General features: G+C 39.5%; 2 protein-coding genes across 3 annotated transcripts; both read right to left on the bottom strand.

The window, feature by feature from the left end:
• Positions 1-839: 839 nt before the first annotated feature.
• nfe2l1b (nuclear factor, erythroid 2-like 1b) lies at positions 840-12,031 on the bottom strand. Of its 2 annotated transcripts, none has more exons than XM_042398068.1 (6): positions 11,835-12,031; positions 10,062-10,866; positions 8,744-8,965; positions 5,141-5,230; positions 4,874-5,032; positions 840-4,649 (listed from the first exon to the last, which is right to left on the bottom strand). In XM_042398068.1, exons 2-6 carry the CDS (start codon positions 10,617-10,619, stop codon positions 3,282-3,284), a joined length of 2,397 nt encoding a protein of 798 aa, XP_042254002.1. In that variant the 5' UTR covers positions 10,620-10,866; positions 11,835-12,031; the 3' UTR covers positions 840-3,281. The 2 variants fall into 2 exon arrangements, with proteins under 2 accessions (XP_042254002.1, XP_042254003.1); XM_042398069.1 differs by lacking the exon at positions 11,835-12,031 and adding an exon at positions 10,957-11,828.
• Positions 12,032-13,995: 1,964 nt separating this feature from the next.
• Positions 13,996-21,406, bottom strand: cdk5rap3 (CDK5 regulatory subunit associated protein 3). Its single transcript, XM_042397206.1, has 14 exons — positions 21,233-21,406; positions 20,959-21,004; positions 20,124-20,255; positions 19,230-19,330; positions 19,041-19,089; positions 18,409-18,587; positions 18,140-18,276; positions 17,482-17,626; positions 17,029-17,136; positions 16,796-16,877; positions 16,612-16,700; positions 14,731-14,936; positions 14,404-14,575; positions 13,996-14,134 (listed from the first exon to the last, which is right to left on the bottom strand). Exons 1-14 carry the CDS (start codon positions 21,236-21,238, stop codon positions 14,069-14,071), a joined length of 1,518 nt encoding a protein of 505 aa, XP_042253140.1. The 5' UTR covers positions 21,239-21,406; the 3' UTR covers positions 13,996-14,068.
• Between the last annotated feature and the right edge of the window lie 1,739 nt (positions 21,407-23,145).

Here is a 23,145-nt window from a genome sequence, read left to right as displayed (position 1 = left end):
AGATTCTCTAGACGCCACTAAATCCTTCACACTGCACCTGTAAGAGTTGCTCGACTCTACTTCGGTATCATCTTCTCGTTTACATTCGATGCAGTGCTCGATCATCTTGCTATGACATCGTATCAGCTTGGTGATGTTTTTATTTTCATCAGTGTGCCATAATTATTATTCTTTTTTTTTTTTTTAACTTGGGACATTGGTGCTTTTGAGGGCAAAACTGTGTTCATCTTAGATATTTCCTTAGGACTTGTTTGTTGTACAGTTATGAACCCTTTTCAGTGGTTAATTTGGTCCTTGGTAATCTTCGTAGTGTTTTTCATGTCTTGCTTGTCGGTTTTGGAGAATAAACCACTTTTTGTTACCGTGCTGTTTCACGCTGGTGTCACTTTTAATGTAACAGGATCGTTACCTTTTGGTTCTGGTTCCTCTCACTCCTGCAGGACGTTTCCAAGAAGCAGATTTACAAAAATTACTGTAGAGCTGCAGCGATTAATCACCAACTATTTTGATAATCGATTTGAGTCATTTTTTTTTAAAGAGAAAAGACAAATTCTCTGGTTCAAGCCTCTAAAATGTGAATATTTTCTGCTTTCTTTAGTCTTCTATGACAGTCTTTGAGTTGTGGACGTCTCTGGGAAACTCTGATCAACATTTTCTGGACCAACTAATCGATTAAAACAAAATAATCGTTAGTTGCAGCCTTAAATTACTGTAACAAATCCAAACTCGGAGTTCCCCCTGAACATCTGAAAGCTCAACTTATCTGAATAACTGGCTAAACAAGCTCCCGTCGTACAGCACAACGCACACCATGACAACTAGAGCACAAGAGTCACAGGTGAAAATAAAAACACTTTATTAATCAATAAAAACAATTCTTGATTGCCAGCAAATATCTCAAAACAGAGGGAACTACATCCAAACTCAAAAGCAGAGGGTGAGACTGTTATGGAGACATTTGACAAACTACATAAATCATAACAAACACAAACATGGAAATATTTACATAACAAGACAGACAAAAAAAAAAAAGAAAGAAAGAAAAGTGCACTAAGTAGTAGCAGTACTAAATAGTCGGTGTTGCACTGGGTTACACTGAGGTGAATGTTAACCAGTTTCATGCCTGAATATCACATTTAATGAGGACATTTCTCCTTTCAAAAACTATTTTTGGACATCATCTTAATGTGTTGAGTTCTGTTCAGCCTCTTGTAAATATTCGAGCCTATTAAGTGCTATCTCAGCTGCAACAATTGACCTATTTTTTTTTTTTCATTTTTATTTATTTATTTTTTTAAAAGGGTGATGTAGTACATGTACTGACGAACTTCATTCAAATAGATAATAGCACTTCTACTTTGAGAACAGTTTTTTTTTTCCTTCAGTTCTCAAAACCTTTTTAAAGTGAAAGATAACGAGATTGTGTGGAAAATAAAGGCATTTGAGTCAAAGTGGCCACAACACACACAGTCGTTTCACACATTCAAAAGTACCTTTTTTTTTTTTTCTTTTCTTTTTTAAACATTTCTCATTTAACAACTTGGCTCACTTTGTCATCAACACAAAAAACTTTGAACATAGGACTCGTAATATTTAAGCCAACAGCTCGGCTTTTACAGCAGTTAAAAAAAACAATTAAAAAAAAAAAAAAAAAAAGTTGGGTAACGTTGGCAAATTGAGTTACTTAAGAAGGGAAATCGCTACACCACAGCGACAGCCGAGCCTGCTTCAAGTTAATGTTGAAACAAACAAAACAAAAAAAAACAAAAACGGGGCACCCAAGAGGAAGAAGAAAAACAAGATATGATCAATAACTTTGATCTGTGACAAGCCTGGTGGGTTTGATCACAGTAATCTCTCTCTCTCCTCCTGAAGCTCCCGGCCCATCATCACACTTATCTTGAATTCTCCTCTTGTGATTTACAGGCTCTGCTCAAAAGTTTCTCCAAAAAAAAAAAAAAAAAAAAAAAAAAATTCAAAACAGAAGGTGTAGACTTCTACATAAAGCTGATGTGGCTAGACCTATAACCTTTATACTACAGATTATGAACAGTTAATAAGAGCCTTCCCTAAACGCAGCTCCCGTTATTTAAACCTGCAGCGAAGGAATAGCGACAGACACGGCAAAATGCATATAGCCAAGCCTTTTAAAGACAAATTACAGTGCTATGTATAATTTATAAGGAAGTTGATACATTTTGCAATGCAGTGTGCCTCTTCCCTAAAAAAAAAATAAAATAAAATAAAATAAAAAATAACATCCATCTGCTCCTCTCGCAGGACTTCCAACCTTTCAGGGCCTCTTTTAGCAGTGGCCAGCCCGGGAACACACACCCGTGCTCTCTCTCGCTCTCTCTCTATTTATCTCTCTATTTATCTCTCTCTCTCTCCGCCTCCGACTCCTTCTTGTCTCAACATCCTACTTCCCGCAACCTCCGTTTTCTCTTTAGGGCCTTCTAAAACTCAGACGCCGCCGACAGACTGACTCGAATAACTGTCGATAACAAAACCTACAGAATTAGAGTGCAGTGTTTGTTTGAGCGTTGTTGTTTTTTTGTTTGTTTTGTTTTTTTAAAGATGTATACAGATCAAATGATGATGCACCAAATACAACCTTTGGTTAGTACAGGTGTTAATGGCATCCTAAAAAGATGGACTTTCCTTTAGCCTTTGGTATCTAAAGTCTCACAACCATAGATGCTGCCTGAAGAACTTAAAAGCCTCAGTGACTTCTGACAATCACTAAAAGTCTCCAGGGTGGGATGTGATCTGGTAGTCCTTTAAAACCTTCGGTGCATAGGTATTCCAACCATCCTTGTTGACAGTGTTTGTTTTTTTTTTACTCCCACTTTTCTTGACACCAGTCCCCTTCTTTTTCTTTTATTTTTTTAACCCCTTACACAACCGACAAATCTTCTCCATCCTCTGTGGTTTTGGTGCAAAAGGATCAAGAGCAGCTAACATTTTTCTAATAGCTCATTTTATGTCCTTTTATATCTCCCCCTCTTCTCCTTGCTTGTTTTCCCCCCTTCTAAATAATGAAATATCAGTACTCACACGAGGAGCTACTTCTGCTTCAAAAGTTGTTTCCAGGGGGGGAAAAAAAAAAACGTAGGAACAGAATGAAAAGGGAAAAACGAATGCAGGAAGAGTAGCCAACAATGCCATTTTTCTACTCACCAGAATCTTCTTAAAGGAAAAAAGGACATCTCTCTTGCATCTGCAGAAATCTTTCTTATTGATTTAGCAAAGTGAAAGAATAAACAGCAGTTTGCCCCCCCTCACTTCTTTTTGTCTTTTTGTTTTTTCTCGGGCTTACGATTCTGCTCTGCAGTTGTCATGCCTCGGGGCATGATCAGCACGCTGCCGTCGGCGCTGTACTGGAGCGAGTACTCGCTGGGCGGGTAGGGCCGGCCCTCCTCGTCCCGTAGCTGTGTGAACACCTCTTGGTACAGACTCTGCATCTTCTGCTTCATCTGCCGGATGGAACGGATGAACTCCATCTTCTCCTTCAGTAGACGGGCCTTGTCACGCCTCAGGTCTTGGACGCCCTGCTCCAGGTTTATGATGGTGTCCAGCTTGCGCTTGCGGCAGTTCTGGGCCGCCATCTTGTTCTTGCCGCGCCTGCGGATGTCGCGGATGAGTGCTAGCTGGGGTTCGCTAAGGTGGTGCTTGGCTAGGAGCTCGTTGAACTCCTCCACGGGCAGGTTGATGATCTTCTCGTTGGAGAAGGGGATCTTCATGGCCCGGGCTCGGCGTTCATCGCGACTCGAGTGCTTGTCGAGTAAGTCCTGAGGAGGCTGAAGCTTTGAGCTCTGTTTGTCCCGGACAGTCTTCTTGCCGGTTGAAATGGGGAGCTCCGGGTGCTCTGAGAACGCGGAGGACAGCGGCAGGTTATAGGTGTGATTGTGGCTGATGCTGTCGAGCTGAGGGAGGCTGTGGAACTGGGAGGGGTCCTGATAGCTCATACGGCAGAGCTTGCTGTACCCGGGCTGGTAACCGCCAACAGCGCCTTCCTCTGGCTCCACAGTGGCCACCTCAGAGTCAGTGCTGTACCCCACAGCTCCCTCCTCTGAGAACGTGGCAGAGGTTGAAGAGGAAGAAGCTGCGGAGGAGCAGGACGTCTCGGAGCTGCTCGGGGAAGCCGGGCTGTGGCTGGAGTCCAGGGAAAGACCGGAATCTGAGTCGAGCTCGTCCTCCAACTGGGAAGCCTGAGCCTGGCTGAAGCCCTCCTCCATGGCGAGGTCCAGCAAGCTGATCTCGTCGAGCATGGACTCCTCCAGCAGGGTGCTGAACGGATCTGGTAGGATAGGTGTGGATGTGACGTTGTTACTGGAACTGTTGATGTGTGGTGGGAGAAAGATCCCGGTCAGGTTAGTGGCTCCGAACGTGGAGTTGATGTTGGTGGAGTTGCTGGAGGACACTCTGAGCATGGTGGTTCTCGGGGTGATGCTGCCAGAGTCTAACTGGGTGTTGAAAATCTGGGGGAAGTCTTGGCTGCAGCTGGGGAGGGAGGCCTGGTGAAGGCTGACATCCTGGTTTATCGGTGTGGAGCGAGTAGAAAGTTCAAAGTTTCCCACCGGGTTTGACTCGGTTGTCCCGCTTGTGTCGCTGCCGCTGCTGGAGTTGGTGCTGTTCACTTCCATTGCCTTTAAACACAAAGATGTTGTCATTATTATTGGGAAATCTACCTTTTCTCAAATTATAATACATGTTTTTATGCTTCATAATTACGAGATAAATCTGTATTTCATTGTGTTGAACTTTGAATCTCTCAGTTCCAAACAAACTAATATTAATGGTGTCAGGACACATAAATACATCCCACAGTTTCAAGAAGAGCTATAATGTTTTTTTAAAGAAGGGGACATACTTGTAGCTCCATGATGGCCATGATGTCTTGCCACTGCTGCTCCAGGTCTAACTGTGGTTCTGCTGGGGGCAGCTGTGGAGCCACTGGGAGGCCCTGAGATGTAGAAGGAACTTCTTCAGTGGAAGCTGATATTTCTGGAGTGACGACCGGGGCTGGAAACTGATGGAAAATGTTGTGCACATTAAATAAAAACTCTGATAATTTTACTGTTTTCCAAAACAAATGTTATATAAACAACATTTTAAACAAAAAATTGTATGTTTTTACCTCGGATTCTTCTCCAAAAGGGAAAGTGGCCTCTAACAGCCGTAAGCATTCCTGTAGAGACAGTGACGTCTGTGAGCCAAGTCCTGGGAGCTGAGTAACAACAACAACAACAACAAAACGTACAGATTAAGTCAAAAATTCTTCTCATTCTTTTCATAAACTGCAAATACAAACTCTGTGTGAGTATCACTGTATTGACAAAAGTACGATCTCTTCATTAAGACAATCAAATTCCAGCCTCAACGTCGTTATCTAAGTCAAGTTCCAGGAAGCATATTTCCAGGCCTCTGAGCCGGCAGACCAGCAGATCTTTGTTCTCTAACATAGGAAAAAAAACTACTTGTTTGGGAAATGTATCAATATTGACGAGTTAACTTGTCATTTACATTTTTAGTGTTGTTGTTTTGTGTCTTGAACACGGCTTGTAGATTTCAATGTTCGAAACTGACAAATGTTCTTAATCTGACAGAAGTTTTCTTTTGTTTTGTTTTCACCGACGCTTGACTACTGCAGTCAGCCCACACCTTTCTGATTAATGTGATAAAAAATAAAGATAACACAATCATGCTTTTAATCAGTCTAGGTAAGTAAAAAAGAAAACAAAAACAAGCCTAGGTCAAAACCTAGTAACCTAGTATATGGCTGGACTGATCGTCTATGGTCAACGTGTGACATTGTGGCCAGTATGTTACTGGGACAGTCAGTGGTCGTGGTCTCAGTAATATTTACTGAAGTAGCATCACGACATGGTTAAGCTATGTTTGAGTAAAAAAAAGGTTATAAATGCAGCTGCAAGAACAATATTTTCCTCTCATACCTTGAATGTTTGATTTGGAAGAGAACTGATTTTATTTAATTATAACTATTCTAATTATTATCTAATTATTATTAAGTCCCACTGCTCCTTCATCGGTTTCACTCAGCGGATGTCTCTGGTTTTTCACTCTGCATTGAGTGTTTTGTCACAGTGATTATTTGGGGTTTAACTCCTTCATGCCTCTATGCACCTTTTTTCCCGGTAAAGGAGGCTGCAGTGAGAAAGTTTTTACAGAATTTTGGGTGCAATTTCAGAAGGCTTATCTCCGCCTGGTTACATTTAAATCAAACGCACCTGCAGAGCAGACGCCCCACACTAAACTGATACAACAGCTTTTGAGTTGTATGTTTTACCTGCAAGACTTGTGTTTTAATGCCGTTGTTCATCGTTTGTGATGTGAAAACGTTTGCATCCTGGTGTTAGTTCAGTTTTAAAATCCAAACACACTGTGGAACGTCTCTTCTGCCGGCTGCTAACAGCGCTGTCAGCCGGAGAGTCGATCACACTGGACGGTAGAGGAGGAGACGCAGAGACGCTGGTGCATGTATGTTTAAACAGAAGTTTAGTCGACTTCACTGCATTTAACACCGGAGCTGAGAGCGTCAGAGGTCGGAGCAGAAACACAATCACTCTGCATCGCTGCTGTCCTCCGCTTCCATCATCTCGCAACCCATTCATTTTGAAAGAGTAACAGCCAATGGGGAAACTCCAACAAAGCCCGCTGACCAATGAGGTAACTTAATCACTCACTCACGGACAACCATGGTTTTAGGGCTGACCCTGATGTTGCGTTCCAGCCAGAAACATCATAGATGCTGCTCATGTGTGCGCCAACGTTTTAACAATGATTACATTTAAAAGGAGAACTCCACCAATTTTACACATCAAAGTATGTTTACAGGTATGAGGGAGTGCTACTGCATCTGTCTACCAAAGGAAGGAATCTCTGTATGTATGTCCTTCACGAATCTCTTGAACCGTTCATCCGATCAACTCGACACTTGGCGGGTATATGGCTGGGGACCCAAGGGAGTGCAGTGTCGAAATTGGTGCAATTTGGACACACAATTATAACATAACTATAAAAAATTATACGATATTAATAAACTTTGAATAAACCAGCGATCATTGAGCCTCTCCGCTCCGTGCAGGGACAGGGCGGAGCTTCACGCCTCTGCCGACTGACTCCAGCGTGTCGAGGAGACCAGAGACGAGGCGTGACACGAGTCAGAGAAAAACAAGCACAAAAAACATCATTTAATCAAGAACGGACACTCTGACCCCGTGGCTAGACAGAAAGCGCAGCGTTAGCAGCACGTTCAGCAGATCATCAGCGAGTTACTACACAGGAGGCATTCAGGTACGTTGTTGAGTGTAGGTCACCCATGTTTTGGAAGCACTCAGAGCCCAATACACAATAACTGGCAGTTCAAAACCAGTTTGTCTCATATGTTCTGAGACTGTGGTGACTGTGAAGCGCCACTACAGACAAAGCACAATTCTTTGGAGCAAACATACCCACTAATATCCGAACTGAAGGCACAAGAACGATGTAAAGCTAAATATGATCGATCCACTTCATTTTAAGATGCACGTTATTTTAATTTTAAATGCAGCCCTTATTTTAGGCCACTTGAAATGAGAAAATATCATTTATTTAATATTAGAATAACTGAACTCGTATATGAAAATAGTTAAGTATAGTAGTTCATCACTTGAGTCGGTGTCGGTTGGGGCCGAAGATGACAAGTTTGAAAATGATATAAATCTGAGGGTGTGGAGTTAGAAAGACGTGAGGTTACCAGACCTCTGTAGCTCCTCATCTCTGCTGGAGGCAAACAGCTCCACGCTACATTAGCTGCTACTAGCATAACACACCTAAATCCGAGTGAATCCAGTAGAGCTACATTCTGGGTAATGTAGGTGCAAGGTTTTGACAATAAAGAAGAATGTATGGAATAAAGAAAGATGATAACCCTGGGTCTGCTGCATCTCTTTAAACTGTCCATCGTAAGTCTGACGATGTTACAGGAGCGTAGAGCTGCAACGCTTAGAAAAATAATCTGCAACTATTTTGATAATTGATTAATCTTATGTGTCATTTTTAAAACAAAAAAGCCAAACATTTCTCAGTTCCAGCTTCACTAAATGGAATAATTTTAGAGTTTTGGCTGATCATTAGTTGCAGCCATGTAGAAGTGCGATGCTAAAGCTATGTGCTAACTATGCAGCAGCTATACAGGGACTACAGAAAGACAGAATGGGCACAAATGACGACAGGTTTATCATTACCTTCATTTTTAAAATCTTTTTTTGGCTATGATGAGGATGTAAAATATTCCCCAATCGCATTTGTCACATCAGCATTGCTGTAAATGTCACTAACTCTGAGCGGCCATTGTCTTTGTTGTCAAGCTCTGAAATAAATGTTATGCTGTAATACCACAACTTGGTAAAATGAGGTTGTTTAAGGTTTTATAGCTCACTAAAACTTAAAAGTATTCCTACATCAGACTGCAACAGCTTGATCTGCTTGATCTTACCGTCCACTGTCTGAAACCGTTATAGGTGAACATAATTCTTAAACTCGCAATGTTTTTAGGGCAAGAAGGTGAAAAGGAAGTAACTGGAAGTGTCTCCGCATGAATAAAAACAAAATGATCTTTTATCACCAGTGTGCTGCTCCCAAGGTTCCATTTTCTTTTTATGTAGTACAAAGCAGTTTAACGTACCACCTCCCACATGACAAAACAAGAAGATAAAAGAGGGCTGATCGGTCTACAAACCTGCTCTGGAATGCTCTCTCCAGTCTCTCCGTCCACTGGCTGAGCTCCTTGTAAATTCACTCCATTTCTCCAGCTCTCTTGTTCCTCATTCCCGTCTTTGTTCTCTGGTGGGTTGGGCTTCTCCTCCTCACTCTCCTTCTGACGGTTGCTGTAGTTGAACACTTCTCTTCCTGCACCAAGGTCGATGTCCTGTCGCCATAGGATGTCAATCAAGTCAATGTCCTGGAAAAACAGATTGCAACCATTGAAAAATGGCCCTGTATACAGAGAGAAGGTATTTTAATAACCAGGTATTGTTTAGGTGTGAAAAGTATTAAACTCATACTGTAGCAAGGTACAAATGAAACTCTACATATTTAGACTATGTATGACTGAATTTATCTACTTATTTGTGATAATAAACTCGTACTTATACTGTTTATCTTTCAGACAACAAGGTTGGATCATTATTTCGTTACAGTCGATCATTTTTGGAAGGCGAGGGGGGGCAGATCATGTAATAGAAATGTAGTCAGATGATGCAACCATGACATAAACACTTTGGCATGGTAGTTATCATGTGACCAAAAATAAGTCTCGCTTCATTACAGTCCAACAATGGCTTTGTGTGACCCCTAACAACACTGTACCACTGTGACCATTCTGTGTCAGTGTTCTCAGATCATTTAAAGTTAAATTGAAAAATAATCTCCGGCAAAAAAAGCACTTTCACGTTGAAATTTGTGCCGTTTTAAGAGTTGAAGCTACGGCGGATGGGTTGCTGTGCATTTCAAACTTGCATTCTGATGAACAAGATATATGTGATCAGAATCACAGCTGTGATGAATCTGACACAACTGGTTTGACTAAAAATATCAGACACTGATAAAAGACCAGGGGTGTGGGCCATGAATGATATTGGTGTGAAATGTCACCTAAAATTAGATTATACTTCATTTTTAGGACTGTTTACTCGTGTTTTTTACGCTGCCGTACGCTAAATCTTAATGAAACTCTTAAAAAGAAAACAACAGTAGCAGATTGATTGATTTAAGTTGCCACAAGGTGTTTTGAGAAAGAAAAGGTTTTTCTATATGACTGATTTGTGTTATTGTTGGTGGCTACTTGGCTTCTGATGAGCTCCACCTGAAAAACTCAAAACATTTACATCCAATGTTTAATTTCTCAACTGTTTTAACCTAAAAATACAAGATAAACTCCTCAAAATAATGAATGGCGGGTTACAATGATGACAAAAAGCATGTGTCAAAAGTAGGTTTGCCCCCTCTTTTTGACAGATAGTCCCCAGGTTTTAGCAGGCAGAAACAAGCTGCAGTACCTCTTTGGTGAGGTCGTCGTTGCCATCCCTGCTTTCTTGCTCCTGGTTGCCCTCTGGGGCCACGGCTCCCAGGCTGCCGTCCGCTGCGTTCAGGTTGTACGTGGATTCAGATGCTCCACTTCCTCCCCTCATGGCCGGGGTAGCGTCAGGGTTGTTAACGTCCTCTAGGCCGGCCCCATTGTCCAGGGTGATGCTGGGGCTGGACTGGCTGCTGGCGGACACCACAGTCTCAGAGTCACGATGCACTAGCCAGGTGTTGAGCTCGGTACTGGGCACAGAGAGGCGATCCAGCTGTCGCACCTGGTTCAGCAGCCGCCGAGTGGTGAAGAAATGGTCCAGGTCCACACTCTTTGGATGGATGCCATAGCCGTCCAGCGTGTTGCGCAGGTTGTGAAACTGTGTCTGGGTGTAGGCTGAGCTAGGGCCCAGGATGATCTCTCTCAGTGGGGGCAGCTGATTGCTTAGATAGGTGTCAACGTCCACCCGCACCCCAATGAGACTCAGAAGGATGGTGAACTGAATCAGGCCCTCTGTGAAGTACTTTTTCAGGTAAAGCATTTCTTTACAAAGGAACAAAAGGTGAAAGTAAAAAATAAAAACAAAAACGGGGCCAACTAGCTTGGATCAATACTTCTGTACAGGACTGAGATAAACACATGAAAAACAGTTTAAGATAGTCAGGGGGAAGGGTCTTCAGCAAACAAGTTTTAAAGATGTTTAAGATCCAAGCTGGGGTTTCCACTTCTGAGAGAGTCCAGTTTGTGTTCAAAGCTTTGTTCTTCATAAGGTTCTCGTCTTCCAGTTCCTGACAAGAGTGAGAAATTACATTTTATTGCTCCACTTTAGAAACACAGTCCTTTCAGCCTTCAGACACCACACAAGTCTTATTACCTACCTAACATTTGCATTAAGCACATGTTTATGGAGAGAAAATCAGGACTTGCTAGCCCACTGCAGCCACTCCTCCATCCTCCCCAGACTAGAGAGAAGTGATGTCGGCTCGCAGGAGAGATGATGAACACCCTGCTATAGGCTTCACCCCACCCTTGACAGGACAACTACTTCTTGTGGGTGCTGCTGAAGGTGAATGAGGGAGTCGAGGCTGGCTGGGTGGCTAGCTCAACGGCAGGCGGCAGGCAGGGTCCCTCCCTCCTCCTATCTTCGTCCTTATGACGTTAACCGTTAGCTACCTTGTGTGTTTTGACACCCGGCTGCTTCTATCACACACGTATAATCACCTTCTTACACAAAATATGTCTTTAATTGTAAGATAACTTGCTTTTCTGTTCACCGTAGAAAAGTGACAGGTACCCGTCTACTAGCATCAAACAATCTCCCTAGCAACAAGTGGTGAAAAGATGGCTGACACATCGAGCAGCCAATCACAGAGCTCAAACGAGCCAACGACACATGACTCCAGATATTCCCAGCCAATAGAAATGAAGGGTGGGTGGGGCTTAAAGAAATGCTAAACTACTATTGGAACTCCAAAGCCCTAAATACGTTGCTAGCCGTGCGAGCTAGTTTGCTGCTAATAACCGTTCAACTACTTTAAAAAGTGACTAATATCACAAACAAGACGTATTACCGCATCCGGTGACACACACATAAACACTACCAGCTTGTCTGTGTGTCCGCTAACGTTATCTTATGACAAATCACTAAAATCCACGCATCCGTTTACGCATTAGTTAAATGAAAACCTGATATTAATACTTACGCATGAAGACAATTGCAACTCATGCCCCCCCAAAAAAGTCCACTATGACCTACCTAAAAACTGTAATTAAAGTCCCGATTCATTAACAGCTCCACAGTTGTTGTCCGATATTGCATTCTCCAGCCTTTCCTCATTGAATGGCCCACCATGACTTGCAGAATTGCTAGCTGGCCCGGCTAGCCGCTAGCAGCACCGCTTGACACCAAAACACGCTTTCACACAGCGCATGCGCAGAACATTCTAGTAAGGCAAGCTTTCATCAGCCGACTGAAAATCCCCTGAATTATATTACACAAGATTATACCAATAAAATAAGTCTTATTTTAAGATCTCATGTGGCAAACAGTGGTGGAAGAAGTGTTCATATCTTTTATTTAAATAAAAGTACATCAATGTAAAACTACTCTATTAAAAGTTAAAAGTAGCATGAAAAATGCTACTTAAGTTAAAATACAAGTATTCTCAGCTTGATGTAAAAGTATTGTAGTAAAAGTACATAAGTATTATGAGCTTGATGTAGTTAAAGTATTGCAGTAAAAGTAGTGGTTTGGTCCCTTTGACTGATATATTATTATATATGACATCATTAGATTATTAATACTGAAGCATCAGTGTTAGAGCAGCATGTTACTGTCGTAGCTGCTTGAGGTGGAGCTACTTTATATACAGTTAGCTAATTTAGTACATTGGTTCCCAACCTAGGGGTCTGGCCCCTCCAGAGGGTCACCAGATAAATCTGAGGGGTCATGAGATGATTAATGGGAGAGGAAAGAAGAAAAAACAAAGTTCTGATAAACAAATCTGTTTTCAGTTTTTGGACTTTTTCTCTAATCTTTGATTTTTGGTGACACATTGGATGATTTGAACATTTATTGAAATGAAACCATGTGAGAAGTTTAGAGGGAAAAATCACTATTTGGTGGAGCTGTTAACAACTCATAGACATGTGAAATGTGACCCCGACTACACACTGCTTTTTGTAAGACATCAAAAGCCAAAAAGGTTGGAAACCACTGGTTTCATCTTTAACAATGTGTTGTATTTTAAAAGCTTGTTATATTATCCATTGTGTCAAATCTTCATCTGAAAAGTAACTAAAGCTGTCAAATAAATGTAGTGGAGTAGAAAGTACAATATTTCCCTCTGATATGTAGTAGAGTGGAAGTATAAAGTAGCATCACATGAAAATACTCAAGTAAAGTACAAGTACCTCAAAACTGTACTTAAGTAAAGTACTTCAGTAAATGTACTTGGTTACTTTCCTCCACTGCTCACTGGTAATATTACACAAATTATACCGATAAAATAAAGATTTAAAAACTACATTGCACAATTTTTCAACTCAAGATTTTTAGATATTTTATAATTGTACATACATAAAAGCTTTCATTTAATTTTTGAGTCACAAATGTCATTTTATACTATTACTATAAGTATACAATACAACATTTTTCAGTTTACTAGAGTTTTCTGATAAATTTCATATTAGATTCATTATTTAAGTTATTTAAAATAAAACCCATCTTATGAATTATTTATAATAGAATTTGGAAGTTACATAAAGTCTCTTCATCTTACCTGTAATAAAAAATGTGTATATTTAAGTAAGGTGGTTCAGAAATGATCCTGCTGAAAGATATTTAAGTAGGATTAACAATGCTTTATTTTTATCCTCCCACAAGAATTATTTGTGTTTTATTCACAATGTAAAAAGGTAAGTAATTTACTTGTTTTATATTATATAATACTGGTGCCATGTACGTCTTGGTCTGGTTCATATGTAATACATATTCATATGATATAAAATAATATAAAAAGATTTGTTTTTCTGTAAAAACTAATTTAACCAAGCATTTAGATGATGCATTCATAAATGGATAAATAAAAGAACAGCACTTACAGTATTATTAATGTTATACACACACATACAAAACACATGCATGAGTCACATACTGTAGATCTGCATTTAGATTTTTTACTATTTCTTGGTTTATGAATTTTAGCAGGTAACTATAAATTATATACATCACCATCGGGATCTTATAAGTATTACAAGTTACTGTTGCTTAAAATATGAAAATAAATATGAAAACATTAATCAGGTTTAATCAACAAACAGTAATTTGTTGATCAGTCAAAACAGGTCTGTTAAAAATGATTTTCAAAATGTTTCTTACCCAGTATTAATCCAAAATATTTATCTTGACACAAGACTTTAAATTAAATACCACTTTTATTTCTCCTTGTAGATCATGACAAAATACTTTTGTGGAGTCTGTGGATCTCGTTATATATTGACCCCCATGAGGTTGACGGGCCTGTTGTGGTATCGCTTTGAAATATCTGCTTCAATCTGCAAATACAAATGACAGTAGACAGTCAGTCATTATTGGCAATAATATTCATTATTACTGACGAGTCTCGGCTATGAGGCTTCTAACACAGATGTAATGATCTCATGACAAGTGTTTAAATTTACAGAACTTGATTATCTGCTTCCTTGGTTTATTGATTTCTAAGCGATGAGAAATAAGCTGCACTGACCTTGACTGAACGTTTATCATCTCTGCTGTATAATAGCCAACCTGTGCACATAAATAAATTAAAATATTAATTTAATACCTGTTTCTGGAGTTCCCGGGTGCATCCTGCCAGCAGGTCAACACGAGGCTCCAGTCTGGACTGCTCCTCCAGGGCTTCCTGCCGTCTCTCAACCATCGTGGAGCTCTTCAGTACCAGAATGTCTGCCTGCTTCAGTTTCTGTCTCAGCACCTCTGACACACGTTCAACATACCTAAAACACACACATTTCATATGAAGAAGAATGAGAAAAAGCAGATTTGTAACATTTCAGGAGCAAATGTCAATTCTTTCTACTCAAGTAACATCAGACTCTGTGATTTACGCTGACTGAAGCTGATATTGTCGTGATCAGCTGTGGCGGCGTACCGTGGCGACGCCTGGATCATAAACAGGTGCTGCATCCGAAGGGAGGTCAGCCGGCCCAGAAGGTCCTGCACCACTGACAGCATCTTCTGGACGTGTTCGCGGGTTTGGCCTTGGATGACGGAGGGGGCCAGCTGGAACTGGCTCATAGCAACCACATCGGCCTCTTCTCCCATCTCACTCATACGCTGGGTGAGGAAAACTTCCAGCTACACCGACACACGAAACCAGCGTCACTACTTTGTTTTTTGTATGAACTCGATAACAAATACAATATGCTTTGTTTTTATTTTATTTTTATTCAACATTTTATTTAAGCTTTTAGTGTTCCATTGTTCTGTGAAGCATTGTTTAATTGTTTTGAAAAGTGCTGTACAGATAAAGTTATTATTATTATTATTATTCCACATGTATTAATTTCCATTTAACCTTCTTTTCTGTGACTGTACCTGCTTCTCCCTGCAAATTCAAACAAATACTGTGAGTTCTCTGCACTAATATTTGTTGCTTGTGTGCTGTAAACCAGTAGTGCTTGTGGTTTGCGGTTCTCGAAAACTGGTTTTGAATTTGCACACGTAAACATATTTAATTACTACCTACAAAAAAGGTTCAAACCTGCAGTAACGTTTTATGTCCACATGGTGGCAGCAGAAACATGTTGCCAACGTTGACATATTATCACTTCATAAAGTTGATATAACAAACTTTGGTCAACTCCTGAGGGAAATATCTTGCTTAACAGCTAGATGCTCACTTTGTCTGTCTGCTGTTTAAAGCCCTGCAGGTTGTGTACAGTGTGTTGCTTTTTTTGATGAAAAACAACAAAAATGATGAGTGTGAACCACAAGGGTGAAGTTTCAGGTTGTAAAACCAAAACAAGGAGCTGAAAGATGCTATTAATCTCCGTAGAGCTGAAGGGAACAGATGAGAATTCTCTGTACGTTCGTCACTACAAGCAACCCGTCACATATACAGTACAGTTGATTGATCTATTGTTAACATTTATATACTGATTATAGCAGCTTTATGTATCCACATACTGTACATGATCCTGTTTCGTGTAAGTCATCATAATCTGCAAAAGCAAACCATCCACATCTAAGAATATTCTGCTCATTTGTCAGTTTTACATTTATTTATTTAATGTTTATTTGTATAGGGAGAAGTATAGAGCATGAACAGCATTTATAGCCTAAACTAGTTTGCAATGTCCGTCCCTAGATGGGCTTTTAAAGTACATTATAGAAAAGTGTCAAGTTATGCTCTGCAGATGTGAGTCAGTCAAAAGTTTACCAATATATATATATATATATATATATATATATATATATATATATATATATATATATATATATATATATATATATATATATATATATATAGTAGAGCCGAAATTATTAAAATTTATCAGCAACTGAAATGATTCATCCATTTTGATAATCTTTTTTTTTTTCTTCTTAAGTAATTTATCACACAAAAATGCCAGACAGTCATTGATTCTAGCTTTGAAAATGTAAGAATTAGCAGTTTTTTCTGTGTTTTATATCACTGTAAATTGATTATCTTTGGGTTTTGAAGTGTGGAGACAAAACCAGCAATTTAAAGACATCACCTTTGAACTGATGGCACCTCTCACCATTTTCTATTATTTACTACAGGAATAACCCAAAAAATACTCAGTAGATCATTTCATAATAAAAATAATCATTAGTCGTCTGGACACTACTCTGTATCTTTGTTGGTTTTTGGACTATAAATTGTTTGAATGTCTGACATTCCCGCTGTAACACCACACTGTCACAGTTCTGTTATCTTTTACACAAAAATCAAAAGGAAGCATAGTCTCTGAAGGGTAATGTGACACTGGATGACTATAGTCTTTACCTCCATTAGCTCATCAATGAACTGGCTGCGTGACTGGGAGTTCTCCAGTATACTTAAAGCATCTTCTCCTCTTGCCACCCCATCAGGACCTACAAGAAGACACACTCGTCTTTAGCTAACATACATTTTAACAGCTGAGAAGTTTGGCTGAAGACATAATGTCGATTTGTTAAAATGTTCTTACAGTCTGTGCCCGCATCTACGATTTCAATTTCAATGGGAGCAACTTCACTGTCACCCCAATCAATACCGCCTGCACCAGTATCCTGCAGAGCGAGACAGACAGAAACTGGTATATCAGAGGAATATACACTTTTTGTAGAGATTGTTCTTACTTATTTCATTATCTAGATATTAACAGTGAAATAATATAAGATGTGTATAAAATGAGAATAGAAATGTGTTTAGGCGTCATACCTCAGAGCTCGGCTCCAGACTGATCCCCCAGTCGATCCCATCTTCCACTGTGATGGCAGAGGTCACACCCTGAGTGTCCGCTCCTTTGCCGAAGTCACCCCAGTCGATCTAAAGCAGGTTTTAAAACACACAAACACAGGTGAAGAAATTCAGCTGTGAATGGATACATCAAAAGATTTGTTTAACCATTTTTGACATTTGTTGAATAAGTCACATTGTATAAAGATCTGCCACATGAGTACTGAGGCTGTATTATACAAATGTCCTAACACTGAGATCTGTTTAGTGACTGTGATAATTTAAATTAGGGCCTGATTTAGCAATTTGGACTGTGTAACAAAATATGACAGATTTACACATTTATAAATTAAGTGGTTGTTTCTTTGGATCTAACACAGAAAGCTTCTGTAATATGGCCCTAATCTGAACTTAATACAGAGAAATACAACCAACCATGTCCTCTGTGACTGTATCAGGAGTTGCCTCCTCCACAACGGGCTTCTCAACAACTGTGGGGGTTTTCCCCGTTCTCCACTCATAAAACGTTGCATTTCCTCTCCTCTGGGCAAATGTCAGCAAGGGCAGCACAGAGTCAGACCTACAAATAGAAACATGTGAGCTCATGTGACAAGAAATTTTAAAAAACTCTTATCGTTTTTATAGTTTAATAGAACAGAGACATTTTGTGAAGTTTTATTTGAAGGGTTTTACACTTTATTAAGCCTCATACATCTAACAACAGGTTTATTGTATATGTGGCTGAGCTGCACAGTGCAGAAACTACGGGAAAAATTCAATTCAATTTTATTAAATAGTGCTAAATCACTACAGGAGTCATCCCAGAGCACTTTTCATATAGAGCAGGTCTAGACTGCGCTCTTTAATTTACAGAGACCCAACAATTCCCCCATGAGCAAGCACTTGGCGACAGAGGCGAAGAAAAACCCTCCTCTAACAGGAAGAAACCTCAAGCAGCACCGGGCTCTGCCCTGACCGGTTGGGTTGAGAGAGAAAGAAGGAGGGAGGGGGGGGGGGGGGGGGGAGGGGTTGGGAGACACAGAGAAGCAGAATAACAAGTAACAAATAATCTGTGTTTTGATTTCATACTCACCACTCGCATACAAAGTTTGTGAAGGCGGTGTAAAGTTGAATTTGCTCCTCTAACTTCGCTGTGTCCTTCCCGACGTCGTCGAGAACCGTTGGTAAGTCTTTCACCAGGGCCTGCAGCTCACGAGGAACATTTTCTCCCTGGCAGAGGCAAAAAAAGCAACAGGATGATGAAGGTCTGCACAGAGAACAAGAGTCTGCACATAATATATAATTCTGAGTGTTGCACAGTGTCAGCGTAGGTGTTTTATGTGTGTACACTCTTGCACTTACTTTGATGCCGTACTGTTTGCAGGCAGCATAGTAGCGCTCCCTCAGGTCTGCGGCTGAGCTCTGGCACTCCACTTCCCGCCTGCTCAGCTCCTGCTGCAGCTGCTGGGCTTTGGCCAGCTGCTTCCTCAGAGCCGGTCCTTCATAGCTCACGTTGCGACTCAGCAAGCTGGCCACCTCCGCTGGGAACAGATTTCTTTTTATTAAAAGACTTATAAAGGCGATTATTTAGTTTCTATAGCTGGATCTTATTCATCTATATCCTGTGCTACTGATGTGAGGATAACCTGATCAGCAGAAACAAAACTACTGTTTTCACAGTTTAGAAAAAGCTAGTTTTAGATTTAATAGTTTCCAAACCTCACAGTTTTTTTGGAGGAGAACAATAACAAGTCTTGGGGTCAGAATCAGTCTTGCCATATGCTTATTAGAGTCTTTCTATCATGTAAAATGCAGAGAAAATTAAAACTGACAGGCTATTGGATGTTGAGAGAAGGTTGACAACAGGTAAAATGGTCTTGGTGAATTGGTGGACCTGTTTGTCACCACATGAAAGGAGCAGAGCAGTAATGATCCTGCGACCCAGGATGAAGATAGTTCCTTTTTTTTTGGTCTTTTTTTCACATTTCACTCACCCAGATAGACATTATCTGCCTCATAAAGGGACACAATCTCCTGCCAGTCCTGTAACAACAGAAAAAAATTATAATCCAAATCTTATTAGAATTTATAATAAAGGAATTAAAGGACAAAAAATCCCCACAGACCATTGATTTGTGATCCACTATGAGAGAAACAATAGCAGCTTGTTTGAATCTTCTCACCTTCATCCTCTGAGATGAATATCTGCCAAAGATGTTCTTAGAGGAAGCTTCTGTTCCTTTCAGTATCTCCACGATCCTCAAGCAGTGAAAGTAGTGAATGTCTATCAATGAAAACAAAAAAAATACAACATTGAAAAATAAGAATGACTTTTTCCATAAATCATAGAAAGAAAAAGTGAGCTGATTTTGTTAAAGGACAAAATAGTTTGTGCCTCTCATTTATTATCATTACATTAGAGTTGGAAAGCTAAATATCTGTTTTTCAGAAAAATATAAATGTCTGACAATATCTGACGAGCCCAGCAGGTTGTTTGACAACACTTACAGCTTTAAGGTATTTCCAGAATAAAAGTAAAAGATGATTTACCATCTGGATTAAAAAATATTCCGCCCAATGCACGGCAAAAAAAAAGTTTTCCAAGCTGCAACTATTTTCCGATTATATATATTATTTATATATTATATTTAAAAACAAAAATGGTGGCTGAAAATGACATATCTCCTTTCTTGTTTTGTATGACACAAGAAAAAAATAAACTTACTATTGTAAATTAAAATATGAAATAGTGGGAAATACTATTAACAAGTATAACTGATATAATACTTTCATTTTATGTGTATAGGTTTTATTAATTATTGCTTGTACAAATAGGAAAATTAAATTTTTATGTAGTACACGTTAACCAGTTTTTTAAAAGTCCAGATGGTTAAGAGTCTTTGTGGATTCTAGAAATGTCTTGAAAACTGTGGTAAATGTTAAGTGACAGTCTGGATCTTTCAGGGATCATCAGGGATTCATCTTTCAGGTAAATGTATGCTTTAGCGCTGTGACTCCAGTGTAATAATAATATTAATAATAATAATAGATGAGGGGCAAATACTAGTGAGACCTACAGGAGCCAGAGAGAAGCTGCTTGATCTCCTCGTTCTCTGGCATGTCCTGGATGGCAGCATTGATCTTCTCTCTGATCGCTTTCACTGCACTCTGCCATTTCAGGTTACAGTGACGTCGATCCAGCAGCCAGTCTGTGGACACAGAAAGATTTAAAGGACGGCTTCATTATTTTTCAGGTCTGTCTTAAAACCATAGTCAGGTGCCCAAATCCCAGATCCCTTCATAATGCACTTACTATGTAAGTGATGGGGGACAAAATCCACAGTCCTCCTTCTGTGCAAAAATGTATTTAAAAGTTTATCTGAAGCTAATATGAAGCTTCAGCGTCCAAATGAGTCAAATCAAGTAGATATCTTTCAACATTTCGTATTTTTAGTGCCAAAGTTGCTCTTTTTGTTACTATACTTCCACCACAGCTCAACAGGGAAACACAAAGAGGGAATTTGATGCTAAAAAGACTGTAAATGTGTCAGATATCCACTTGATATGACTAACTCAGACTGCTGAAGCTGAATATAAGCTTCACATCAATTTTTAAATGACTGTGTGAACACACTGTGGATTTTGGCCTCCATCACTTACATTGAAAGCACATTGGAAGGATCTTTTAATATCCAGTATGAACAGGAGGAATGATTACAGCGAGGAAAACCTCTTTCACTGTTCATATGGACACCTGACTGTTGTTTTTAACCTGTCAGCTCGTTTTAATCACCTGTTGGAGGCAACAGATGGAGAAACTGTAGAGGACATTGACAGCAACAGTAAACATAAGCCCTTGATTTTACACATAACACATAAAATAAACACTTATATTTGAATAGTTTGTCTTACCCAAAAGCTTGCTGGTCTGTATGTCGATGGGAAGATTTTGAATATTCTGTTGGAAGTAAGAAAACCGTTAAGATATTTATAATTTATACTTTATTTCTCTCAGAGACGAATATTTACATTATTGTGCGAGTTACAGCAGCTACGTAGAAAAACAGAAACTAACTATTTTTCTTAACTAAGCTTTGGAAAATGTTCATTTTTCAGACAGCTGACTGTTAGCTCGCTAGCTAACATGCTCATAAAAACAAGTTAGAGAGAGTTTGTTTCAGCTCACCTCCATCGTCTCTTCTCCTCATCAAAACTAAACCACTTCCAATGTTTTATCTGCTCATTATAAGTTTATTTACAAGCTTTTTTAAATCCAGGATTGCTGTCAGCGTCCGGTTTGCAGTGTTTATGACACGTTACGAGAAGGAGAGCCAGTAAACGGAGGCGATGTTACAGTCGACCAATCACAGCTCACTATGCTAACAGCTGCAGCTGATTGGTGGATGTTTTAGAGCCTGATTGGTGCAGAGCTGCAAGCAGCAGGTAGAGGACGCTGTTGTCCTGTAACTGACTGCAGCTATACATCCATGGTCTGCAGACTCTGAGCCTACTGGGGATGATGAGGAGTTTAACACAGGTAATTTGACAGTGGTGAAAGAAGTATTCAGATCCTTTACTTAAGTAAAAGTACCAATACAACAATGTAAAAATACTACAGTACAAATCAAAGTCTTGCATGAAAAATCCTACTTTAGTAAAAGTACATGAGTATTCTGAGGTTGATGTAGTTAAAGTATTGCAGTAAAAGTAGTGGTTTGGTCCCTCTGACTGATATATTATTATATATGACATCATTAGATTATTAATAGTGAAGCATTAGTGTTAGAGCAGCATGTTACTGTTGTAGCTGCTGGAGGTGGAGCTAGTTTCAACTACTTTATATACAGTTAGCTAGTTTAGTACAGTGGTTCCCAACCTAGAGGTCGGGCCCCTCCAAAGATTCACCAGATAAATCTGAGGGGTCGTGAGATGATTAATGGGAGAGGAAAGAAGAAAAAACAAAGTTCTGATACACAAATCTGTTTCCAGTTTTTGGACTTTTTCTCTAATCTTTGATTTTTGGTGAAATATTGGATCATTTGAACATTTATTGAAATGAAAGCATGTGAGAAGTTTAGAGGGAAAAATCACTATTTGGTGGAGCTGTTAACAACTCATAGACATGTGAAATGTGACCCCGACTACACACTGCTTTTTGTAAGACATCAAAAACTAAAAAAGTTGTAAACCACTGGTTTCATCTTTAACAATGTGTTGTATTTTAAAAGCTTGTTATATTATCCATTGTGTCAAATCTTCATCTGAAAAGTAACTAAAGCTGTCAAATAAATGTAGTGGAGTAAAAAGTAGCATCACATGGAAATACTCAAGTAAAGTATAAATACAGTGCTTCAGTAAATGTATTTAGTTACTTTCCACCACTGCAATTTGAACATATGTAGCACATTTCACTACAAATATACTCATTGTGCTTTATATTGAAATGCATGTGCAGACACCAACCCATCCAAAGACAATAAAGAACCCACATCCAACCCACACACACACATACAATAACTAATCATAATGTTCATATTCATGGATGCTTTGGGAACAGGAAAGACAACACAGGGGCAAAAGGGGAAATAACAAGGCTAAAACAAATAAATACATAAATAATGAAATAAAACAGATGAAATAAATGATAATAAATTCAACCTCATATATTTGGTATCTTTGGAAACATTGTGATCTCCACTAGAATCTGAAATTGAGTTCTGTGGGTTTAATTCTTGTAATGATTGACCCACCAACTAGAAAGAGGACATATTCTGCACATTTCTAGGTTATATTTATATTCTGGGGCTTTACTGGAATATCTTCGCATGATTTACAGTTCAAGAAACTCCTTATTTATCTTATACAGGCCCTTTATGCAGCCCCTCAGTTCAGCCTCTGTCTGAAACAGGCCGTTTTACAACAGTAGTCAGATTTCACTTCTTTTTCTTGTTCTTTACTCAAACTCAACTTCTTAAATACATCCGTACATGTTGGAGCCCAAATCTGCTCCGAAATATGTGAGTAGACAACGTGAACAACCCGTGAAACAACCTCAGCAACAAAGGCTACAGAATGGACGGCCGTTAGTGGGCATGTGCA

Source organism: Thunnus maccoyii, chromosome 20 (genome assembly GCF_910596095.1).
Source record: "Thunnus maccoyii chromosome 20, fThuMac1.1, whole genome shotgun sequence".
Lineage (NCBI taxonomy): Eukaryota > Metazoa > Chordata > Actinopteri > Scombriformes > Scombridae > Thunnus > Thunnus maccoyii.
This window is presented reverse-complemented; position numbering and strand designations above follow the sequence as displayed.

Excerpts from the sequence above, each read along its gene's own strand:
- cdk5rap3 (XM_042397206.1), bottom strand. Across the intron at positions 19,331-20,123 it reads GCAGCTTCTCTCTGGCTCCT|ACATTCACTACTTTCACTGC; the intron begins GTAGGTCTCACT and ends TTTCATTGATAG. Across the intron at positions 16,701-16,795 it reads CGTAGATGCGGGCACAGACT|GTCCTGATGGGGTGGCAAGA; the intron begins GTAAGAACATTT and ends GTCTTCTTGTAG.
- nfe2l1b (XM_042398068.1), bottom strand. The coding sequence starts at position 10,619 with ATGCTTTACCTGAAAAAGTACTTCACAGAGGGCCTGATTCAGTTCACC. Across the intron at positions 5,231-8,743 it reads GAGAGAGCATTCCAGAGCAG|CTCCCAGGACTTGGCTCACA; the intron begins GTTTGTAGACCG and ends GTTGTTACTCAG. Across the intron at positions 5,033-5,140 it reads CTTTTGGAGAAGAATCCGAG|TTTCCAGCCCCGGTCGTCAC; the intron begins GTAAAAACATAC and ends ATTTTCCATCAG.